The sequence below is a fragment of the Mus caroli genome, chromosome X, assembly GCF_900094665.2.
Source record: "Mus caroli chromosome X, CAROLI_EIJ_v1.1, whole genome shotgun sequence".
In the NCBI taxonomy this organism is placed as follows: Eukaryota; Metazoa; Chordata; class Mammalia; order Rodentia; family Muridae; genus Mus; species Mus caroli.
The window spans coordinates 128,457,196-128,467,621 of NC_034589.1; the positions used below are offsets into that span (position 1 = coordinate 128,457,196).

Consider the following 10,426-nt stretch of genomic DNA (forward strand, 5'->3'; position numbering starts at 1 on the left):
ACACTCTAAGCCTTGTTCCACATGATCCAGTCTCCTGGAGTTTGGCCTCAGTCTGCAACGGAGGGGCCCCGTGGTGTGGTTGCTTGGCAATATGTTAAATAGCAGGCCTTGGAGACTAGCAGTGGGGTTAGCACACCACAACTCGGTATTGCCATGACTGCCTTCTCGGAAAGCAGCCACCTGTCTGGCCCCTGCCTTTGTCTGACTGCCAGCCTAAAGCATGTGCCTACGCAGGAGGTGATGACATTTTGGCTCTACTTCCAAAGTATTTTTTTTCTTTCTCATGTGTTATTTTTAAAGATAACAAAGGTCAAAAGGCATCCAGCGTTTTCTGGTTTCTCATAAGCTTCTGGTCAATATTTAATCTGGTTTATGGATTTTTTTTTAAGGTTTTCTAGATGCCTTCTTGAGCCTGCTTGTGGCCACCCACAGATACTTGTAAGGAGGAAAGAAGTCAGCTTGCCAGAGACACTGTGAAATAAGGGATTAGAGGCTCGGATCCAAGAAGCAAGAGCAGCAGCCAAACGACAAGAAAACAGGCTCCGAAGATACTTCTACTGAGAGGTCTGCCATGGCCTCCCTTGGCGTCCAACTGGTGGGCTACATCCTAGGCCTTTTGGGGCTGTTAGGCACATCCATTGCCATGCTGCTTCCCAACTGGCGAACGAGTTCCTATGTTGGTGCCAGCATTGTGACGGCAGTTGGCTTTTCCAAGGGCCTCTGGATGGAGTGTGCGACACATAGCACAGGCATCACCCAGTGCGATATCTACAGTACCCTTTTAGGACTTCCTGCTGACATCCAGGCTGCCCAGGCTATGATGGTGACGTCCAGTGCAATGTCCTCGCTGGCTTGCATTATCTCTGTGGTGGGCATGAGATGCACCGTGTTCTGCCAGGAATCTCGAGCTAAGGACAGAGTGGCTGTAGTGGGTGGAGTCTTTTTCATCCTTGGTGGCATCCTGGGCTTTATCCCAGTTGCTTGGAATCTTCATGGCATCCTTCGGGACTTCTACTCGCCGCTGGTTCCTGACAGCATGAAATTTGAGATTGGAGAGGCTCTGTACTTGGGCATCATCTCAGCCCTGTTTTCTTTGGTAGCCGGAGTCATCCTCTGCTTTTCCTGCTCGCCCCAGGGCAATCGTACCAACTACTATGATGGCTACCAGGCCCAGCCTCTTGCCACTAGGAGCTCTCCAAGATCTGCTCAACAGCCCAAAGCCAAGAGTGAGTTCAACTCATACAGCCTGACTGGGTATGTGTGAAGAACCAGGGGCCAGAGCTGGGGGTAGGGTGGGAAAGTGGCTGGGACTATATATTAAAAAAAAGCAGTGGACAATGCCCCCAGGGTCACAAGCAAAAGACATTGCCACTGAATCATGTGTAAGGTGCTGCTGAGGGTAGAATGACTTTGGCCATTGGATGGAGTGAAGGCAGAGATGAGAAGAGGGGTGTCAGCATGTAGATGGCATTTCCAAGGACGCTTGCCAAGCTAGCTTTTCTATTTCCCTCACCCGACCTCACTAAAGTACCTCCTGTGCTTTGAACGCTCAACCCAAAAGCCCAAATCCTTTCCCTGCCACTTTTGGCTATGCCCAGAGGCTCTCTTCTGCCCTTTGGTTTACTTGGAGATCTGTCCCCAAACCAATCATATCCTGTTGACTAATCACCTGTGATCAAAAGACCCTCTCCCTCTGGCTGAGGTTGGCTCTTAACTCAATTACTAAGGGACAGAGAGAAGAAAGAGTGGTGGCTTCTGTGAGGATGTTTCTAGCTCCCTTCTCAAATCTCCAGCCAAAGAAATGGATTAGTCAGTAATGGGCCCTGAAGCCTCTCTTCCACTTTTGCTATGAATGCAGTATGTCCAGACTGCATTGTGAATGAACTGAAGGAAAGCTATCTCATGGCATCCAGCAGAATACAGCTGGGTGCAGGATGGGAGGCAACCTGGGATCTAAAGAAACAAAACAAACAGCAAAACCCGACAGAATCCCTTCTCAGGCCATCTCCTATAATAATTCCCTTACATTTGCGGGTCAGGAATGGAAGCACTGCTACAGGAAAGCACAAGAAGCCAAGGGAAAGCACATGGCTGCTGCCCTCTGACTCCACAGAGGAATTGCCCAGAAGCCGAGGTGAACAAGGACCACTGAAAGCTCTGCCTCCCACTGGGGTGTCTGACCCAGCTTCCTGCTGAACCACAAGACTTGGAGCCCTAGACAAGGGTTTCCTTAAGGACAATAAACCAGTTTTTCTAGAACTGCCCTTTGACATGCGAGCTACAGAAGCCTAAAAAAAAATACTACCCTCTAGCCCTGACTGGGAAAGAATAAGGACTTGGGTATCAAAGAACCGGACAGAGATGTGTGGTAGCTGTTATGTGTGTTCCTACTGTTTCAGAGAGGCAGCCCTACCAGATACTTTAGACATGATGGAAAGCCAACCCATCAGGGTCTATATCTCAGCACTACAGAGCCTCTGAAAGACCACAGCACCAGAGAGGTCCTTTGTCACTTTTCACACTTGAGTCATCGCCCATCAGAAGATATTCTCACAGGTATGCAAAGTCTCCAGTGTGGAACATCTATGACCAAGGTGGTGTGTTCGTGACCTGAGCGATTGCTGAACTTCTGCCTGGGATCGTGCTTGAGGTGGGAGAACGGAGACTGGTTCCCTGTCCAACAGTTTTATCTCCACGGTCTTAAAATGCTCCATTTCCTCTGTGGTAGATGGGGGCCATAAACCAGAGACATTTCCCCACCACCACCAGCTTAATATCACCAGCTTCAAAAGATCCCCAGCGCACCTCATCAAAACTTCAGCACCGGCAAGAGAGGCCCATATGTGAGGTTTCCCTTAACATGCCTTTCCTATTCCCACCATATTACTTGTGTTCAAGCTGATATGCTGACCTGGAAGCCATTTCCTCTTAATTAAGTCATTCCCATGCTTGGAGAACTTGCTCAGTGTCACCCCTTTCATTGAGCCTTCTCTGACCACTCCTTCCTGTTCTTTCCTTTCCCTCCTCCAACTCCCAATATATAAATTGCCTAATTTTGATTGATAGTTTATAGTTCTTGTATGTGCATTTGTGTGTGACTCTATCCGTCTGTCTGTGTGATCTCAAAAGTTCACTGTAAGTACTTGGAGGGCAATTGCTATATCTTAGACCTGTCCATATGTATACCCAAGACTGTAGCAGTGCTGGGCACACACGAGGTGATCAATAAACGGATGTTGATTGAGTAATTGTTGTATTGATTAAAAGACAACTAAGACAAGGCACATGTAAAAGAAAGAAAGGAATTGGGTTAAGACAGGCAGTGAGAACCTGTACAAAAGGGTGAGTAGAAAATTCCAGGGTTTGTGAATATGAGCAGCAATCATGACAACACCCTTCACAAAAGAAATGAAGGGGTTTTGTTTTTGTTTTTGTCTTTCGTTGTTGTTGCTGTTTTGTTTTTTCAAAACATGGTTTCTCTGTATAACAGAGCCTTGGCTGTCCTGGACTCACCGTGACCTAGAACTCGCAAAGATCTGCCTGCCTCTGACTCCTGAGTGCTGCACCCAAGACATATACCAGCACACCTGGCAGAAATGAAGTTCTTTACCTTGCCAAGGGCTCGTTCTTATTTCAGAAAAATAATTTTATTTGAATTTTACGTCACTGAGGTTATGATACTATATTTGGCATATACAAAAACTAAGATTCCCACAAGTTAAGGTTTTCCCAGGGTTACACAGCTGGAGTTAATGCCCTCATCTCTTGACTATGAAACTAGGATTTTGCTGATCCGACAATATTCACAGTCGGTAAGAACAGCATTCCAAAAGTTCCCAGGCAGTCTAAAAATTTTTACTGAGGGCCAGCAACATACCAATGTGACATACGGGCTCCTCTGGTTACCCAAGAAGGTGATCTGGGAAAGTGAGGATTCATCAAACATGACTACTTCCCACTCCTCCCGTGCTAGCTGTCTGACTCGGGGGAGGGGGGATGCCAGGTTGTCCTCTAAGATCCAACACCTTAGTTCTAAGTCCTCTAACTCTGCAGGAGTTTGAGACAACACACCAGTGGTTTGACTTCAAAAGGAAATAAGAAAACCTAGTAATAAGGGTATTAAAAAAAAACTAACAATAGTGGGGTCCAATGAGATTCAGCTTAGCCAGCTGTTGTACTTAGGGAGCAGCAGCCCATAGGAGCTGGTTATTACAAACACTGGCCTTGCACTTCTGAAGTGGGCCTTCTCTGGTGCAAAGGATTGAAGACAGTATCCAAGTTCATTTAGAGGGAAGAGCAGGGGAGGAGAAGGGCCCACAATGCATAGGAAGAAGTCATCTCTTATCTGGTACCAGATTTCCCCAGTGCCTAATTGGGGATAACCAGAGGCTAAAAGCCGGGTTTGCTTTGATAGCTACACCTTGGTGACTCCTGAGTATGGCTCTGATTGCCCACAGTCTGTCAGCCAAATTGGTTTTTCACAGAGATAAAATGGAGGACTAAGGAAGTGGATAAAATCTCTAAGGTTACAGTCTGTCAGAATCTGGGTTATAAATGTGGAAACCACGGTAACACGGGTCTGCGATTTGAATTTCAGAAGGTATGTGGTGACCCGTGGCTCTTCCAATTTGAGAACCCCACTCCTCACCCCACCCCATCTGCCACAGAATAGAAGAGCTTATGAAGGAAGTGAGCCTCATGCCTGCCTTTTGTTTTAAGCTGAGGCTATCCTGGTGGTTCCTACAGGCTTTCTTAATCGAGAAAGTTTCAGTGGAAGGAATTAAAAGTTGGGTCCCTCAGCTAGAAAAATCACAGCATAACTGTTAAAAAAAAAAAAAAAAAAACCAGGATCCCTTTGATTGGTTGAGCAAGGAAATCTTTGCTCTGAAAGGTTTCCTAGAAGTTTCCTGAGCCCTGGTCCAAACTGAACAGTTCCCAGCTCCCTCATTGCATTTCCATCATAAAGTAATTTAGATTAACTGTAGACTGAGGGCATAGGAAAGGCCATTATGTTAATGCCCCTCGCCTCATGGCTCTGACCCTTGCACAAAGAGAGATGTTTCTGGCCTCTTTGTTTCCTGTGATACTAGTGTGACTCATGTTTTCCCATCTTGGGGCCCTAGTGACCCATTATTGTGTGATCATTAATGGAGGTGGGAAGGCTGAAACTGCCTTCTCAGTGGAAAGGCAAACTCCAACCTTCTGAGCCCTTTATCCAGTCAAACAGCCCCACAACTGACCAGCCTTTTGAGCCAGCCAAATCACACTGCTTGAACTCTTTTTTTTTTCCCTTCAATTTGATATTTTCTTTATTTACATTTCAGATGTTATCCCCTTTCTTGGTTTCCCCTCCAAAAACCCCAAGATGTGCCAAGTAAGGGCTGTGAGGCTGAATGGAGTGAACAATGTAAAGTCTGTGCTGGAGGAAGTTGACAGCTAAGGTGGAAAGAAAAGTCGGGTGTGTGTAACTACAGCACAAAGCAGAACACAGACTGCCGCTCAAGGGATGGAGGGGTCCCTAAAGGTGTCTGGGGGCAAACATTTATGTAAATCCCTTTAAACGCCAACCCCTTTGAAAAAAAAGGACTCAACACTATTTGAGCTTAGGAAGGATGGAGGAGGAAGATGGAAACAACAACCCTATTTCTTATAGCTAAGGGTATCCAGGAGCTCAAGGATGCGACGAAAAGCCTTATTAAGGGGAGAATGGAGCTTGACTGCATTGGTAAGCCATTATCCTTCAGAGCCATTCTCACCAGACCTCTGCCGGGCTCCAAGAGAGGGAGTGACCCGAGAGTGAGCCCGGTCTTCCCTTCCACATCTCCTTCCTTTAGGTAGTTCTTCAGAAATTGCTGGGGCAGAAGAAGCAGAGCCAATCTAGGTATCCTGGGACCTTTTGGCTCTGGACTAGAGTGTAGACAGAACTGTGTGAGGAGCGAGTGTTAGGGGTGCTCAGTGTTCTAAGAAGGCAAAGGAAGCTTCATAGTGAGGGTCAACTGCTCCTTCTCTGGTCAGTGAACACAGGATCTCTTCATGCCTGCAGCTTCCTGCTCTGGGGCCACAGAGGCCACAGACTATGAAGTGTGTATCTTCCTCCTCCTCAGTTTGGCTGAAGCCTGGCCCCTTTTTTAGCCTGGGTTCACTGGCCAAGCGGCTCCATGGGCTTTGGTGAGAAATGTTATCTCAAGAAGGAAAAGAACTTCAAACAGGAAGTCCCGCAGGTTATCTCTCTCTTCTTCCCTATGTGGTTGATCATTGAATGTTGTGGTGTGATAACTGATAAAAGATTAGCAGGTGGTTAGCTACAGAGACTATGATCAGACCACGCCCTCTCTTAACCGAAGCTGAGCACACTTCTGGGAACCGTAACTCTCACTCAGAGTTTTCTGTCCCAAGAGTCCATGCTCTAGAAGACAAGCAGCACTTGACAAAGCAGTAAACACCATACAAAGGTGCATCTTGGCCCTTGTGAGGAGTTGCTGCTTTGTCATCCTTGAAGTTTGCCTCAGGAGACCCCCAGGAGGTCTTTGAAGAACTTTGCAAACACTCATGATCTTGTAGAGAGAGAACCCTGAGAATGCTTGTATCCTTTTACCAGCATAGGTAGCAAGATGGCACACTAAATGGCAAATAAGTGGTGTGTCAGGCACAGCATCTTTACACACTTATCACTCTGAAATATTTGAAAAAAGTTCAGTGAGAGATGCTGGAGGCCAAGGCAAAGGGCAGTGCTCTAAAAGTGTAGCTTCTTCGCCTGAGTTTGCTCTGGGAATTTACCCAGTGGGGTGTGAGAGGAGGGAGAAGCAGCTTCCACAAAGCACTATCTGATGATGCTGGGAATGTCCTAATCCCTTGGTTTAAAGGTCCCCCGAAGACTTTGACTTAAAAAACCAAGTCCATTTTCTGGGAAGAGAAACATATTCAGTCACAGATCAGCCACTGACGACAGAAACTGCACTAATTTTTCTATTCAGCCCTGAATGGAGTCAGAAGAATCCAATTTAAAGAAAAAAATAACAAAACAACAGCAGTCATTGGGAAGCCACTGGGGAGCAGGAGCTTTTATTTGGAATAACGCACACATATCCTGAAATATGTAGATGATTCAGCAGCTTCAAAGATGAGGACAGCAGAGACATCAGAAAAAGGCAGATAGGGTAGGCAAGAGAGTGCTACCATCCCGTTGGCAATTCCAGGACATCTCGTGGGGTTAATTTTACTCTTCTCTGTGTAATAATAAACTAGTATGTTCTCAAGTGTCACTTTTTCACTCCCTGAGACTTGCCCAACTCAGCATTGTCTGGGAAGGGGGGGTGTGGTTCAAAGAAGCCAGAGAGAACACTTCAGGTGGGGGTGGGGGGGCAGCCAGTCCAAGACCTCCCGGAGTGTAGGAATAGGATCCCAACAACTGTTTCGATATCAGGAAAGCTGCCAAGGAACAGCCAGAGTGAAAAACCCAGTCAAGAGGAAATGAATTTCCAGGTTGTTTGGAGAGATATATTCGTTACACAAGCGAACAATTTCCGATCATGAGGGCAGTTAAACATTGTGTGTGGTTTGCGACCACTCTGATCAGTGTGAGCTGCCTATTTGAATTTTTTTTCCTACCAAAAGGAGAAAAACTAGACTGGTTATATGAAGCAATGGTCAAAGAGTGAGGTTTCTGGGGTCAGACAAACCTGGATTTAGACTTTTTTCCTTAACATTTTGAGAAAGCCTTGTCAATTCTCTACACTTGACTTTCTTGTCTGTAAAATAGGCAGAATCCCTGTGCAGTCTTGGCATGCAGCAAATTCAAGATCATTAACTCATATCTAAACATGCTGGGTGACACTGTCTGTGCTGTATGGGGAAAACAAATCTCTCTCTCTCTCTCTCTCTCTCTCTCTCTCTCTCTCTCTCTCACACACACATACAGAGAGAGAGAGAGAGAGAGAGAGAGAGAGAGAGAGAGAGAGAGAGACTAGTCCAGGCTGACTTCAACTCCTTATCTGGTTAGGTAGCTGCTACTGCAGCTTGCTTGGAACTTCTGATGTTTTTGCCTCTACCTCCCAAGTGTTTAGGCTAAAGAAGGGCAAGTGCACACATGCCACATGGTTACACATGCCATGGAAGGGTGTGGAGGTCAGAGGACAATTTAAGAGAGTTGGTTTTCCCCTTGTGAGTTCTAGGAACTGAACAAGGTAGGATGAGCAACAAGTGCCTTTCCCCATTAAGCCATGTCACCGGGCCAGTGACGTGTATGCTCTAACATGGATCTAAATTGAATTGAGATGTGCACTTGTCTTTTCCAAGTCAAAGCTCTTCAAGATTCTTTTCCTGAAGGTCTTGGCTCAATTTCTAGTCATGCGGGTCTATCAACAGAATAAGCTGGGAAAGAAAGTGACCATGAGATAGCTCTTTTGCCTATTCCTGTAACTGTGGAAGAAAACTAAGCATTCACCAGGTCCCGCTGCTGGAGAAGAACCCGGTCCAAGGGCACAGCTGACGGGGGCTAACTTCCTGAACTTAGGGACTGCTTAGGAGCTCTCAACAGCCACATTTCTAATTCTGAGCCCCTAAATCAATGAATGTTAAGCTCTTGATTCATTCTGTTCCTTGTACTTCAAGTGGATATTCACTTTAAGCTTTCCGATTAACCTATGTGTTCCTATATTTCTGTTACTATCATGTGATTATTCTATCCCTATAACTGGAAAGGTCTCTCTTTACATTGTACTATATAACTCCTTTAGGTTTTCAGGGTCCATCTGGATGAGCATATTTGGGGCATTGGGCACTTGTTCTGACTCTTTAGGTTATTTTCTATGTCCTTCAGAACATGATGGGCAGATGTCTGGAATGTGTTTGTTGTGTAGAAAACAATCAAAGCATTTGTACTACATTATCTAAAAATGGGTTGGGAGTTTACAGTGATTCACACCAAGATGCCGAGTAACAAAAATTTGGTCTTCAGACTTTATTTTCCATTATAAAACTGGATGGGAGTTATAGTTCACTAGTGCCAATGTATATTTCCCATGCACAAAGCCATACTTCAATAGAACCAATAAGTAAAATAAATTGCTAGTTATGTCTCACTGATTAACTTTTGTATGCCCAAGACTCTCAGGTCAGTTCTTACACTTTAATTATCCGAATACCTGTTTTGACTTTTGAGACATGTTCTTACTATGCAACCAAGGCTGGTCTTGACTCCAGATCTTTGTGTCCCAGCCTCTTGAATGCTGAGCTTACAACCTTACACTGACTTTATATATATTTCAGGTATGTGAATACACTGTCACCGCTGTCCTCAGACACACCAGAAGAGGGCATCAGATCCCATTACAGATGGTTGTGAGCCACCATGTGGTTGCTGGGAATTGAACTCAGGACCTATGGAAGAGCAGTCAGTGCTCTTAACCACTGAGCCATCTCTCCAGTCCAACACTGACTTTTAAGAAGATCTATTTTATATTTTATTTCTATTCGTATGTCTGTGCATATGTACAAATGGGTGCCTGCGGGACCAGGAGAGGGTTCAGAGCCTCTGAAGCTGGAATTCTAGGCTATTTCAAACTCCCCAATATGGGTTCTGGGAACCTCTTTCTACAAGAGCACTTAATCTCTACAAGCTCTCTTAATCACTGAGCCATCTCTCCAGCCAAAGATGACTTTTGAATTCAAGCATTTGGATGGTTCCTGATATAAATTGTATGGCAATGTGGTCCTCATGAAACATGTTAGTTCTTAGGGGAAATCATGCTTGTCTTAGCATGATCTTACACCCTGAACTTACTCCTCAAAAATTCTTGCAAACACTGCTATTCTTTACCCCTAATGAAGTGCTACAGAAAGTAGCTTTCCTTCTTAAACATACTCTATCTTGAGACTGCCCCTGGGAACGAAGAACACAGCCTCTGCCTCTAAACTGTTAAGCCACATAATGTACAAGTACTAGCCATGGAAAAACAAACCCTCCTGACCTCTGATGCCGCAGGGTCACTGGTCTGCTAATCATCCTGGTACCCATCTGTTCACACAACAAGTATGTGCTGAGCTAACCCACGCCCAGAACTTTTTTTCCTTCAGACTTGCTCTGTTCTTAGTTTGTGAATAGCTCTTCTTTTTACAATCCCAAGGAACCACCATCACTCTTGAGAAGACTGAAGAGGAGTTCTTAGCATTTTTTTTTCTGTTTGGTTCTTTCTCTCAAGATCTGGTCTGTCCCGCAGCCTCCTGGCTACATTTTGTACTTCTCAGTATCTATTTAGGTTGTTTGTGTGAAGAACACTCAGTTCCCCTTTGTCTTTAACAGTCTAATGTCCCATAAAGAAAAGTTGCTAAACAGTAGCTAGTAGGCTACTCACAGCAACCCCACTTCTACAGCTGGCAGCACCTACTGTGTCGGTCTTTCATTTTCAGAGGTTAATACCCAGGGCTG

General features: G+C 45.3%; 1 protein-coding gene across 2 annotated transcripts; it reads left to right on the forward strand.

The window, feature by feature from the left end:
* The first annotated feature begins 380 nt into the window (after window positions 1–380).
* Cldn2 (claudin 2) lies at window positions 381–3,248 on the forward strand. Of its 2 annotated transcripts, none has more exons than XM_029473668.1 (2): window positions 381–1,254; window positions 2,400–3,248. In XM_029473668.1, exons 1-2 carry the CDS (start codon window positions 572–574, stop codon window positions 2,479–2,481), a joined length of 765 nt encoding a protein of 254 aa, XP_029329528.1. In that variant the 5' UTR covers window positions 381–571; the 3' UTR covers window positions 2,482–3,248. The 2 variants fall into 2 exon arrangements, with proteins under 2 accessions (XP_029329528.1, XP_029329527.1); XM_029473667.1 differs by having other exon boundaries at window positions 382–1,254; window positions 2,040–3,248.
* The last annotated feature ends 7,178 nt before the right edge of the window (window positions 3,249–10,426 follow it).

Coding starts and splice junctions, on each gene's coding strand:
- Cldn2 (XM_029473667.1), top strand. CDS start 572: ATGGCCTCCCTTGGCGTCCAACTGGTGGGCTACATCCTAGGCCTTTTG. Junction 1,255..2,039: donor AACTCATACAGCCTGACTGG/GTATGTGTGAAG, acceptor TTTGCGGGTCAG/GAATGGAAGCACTGCTACAG.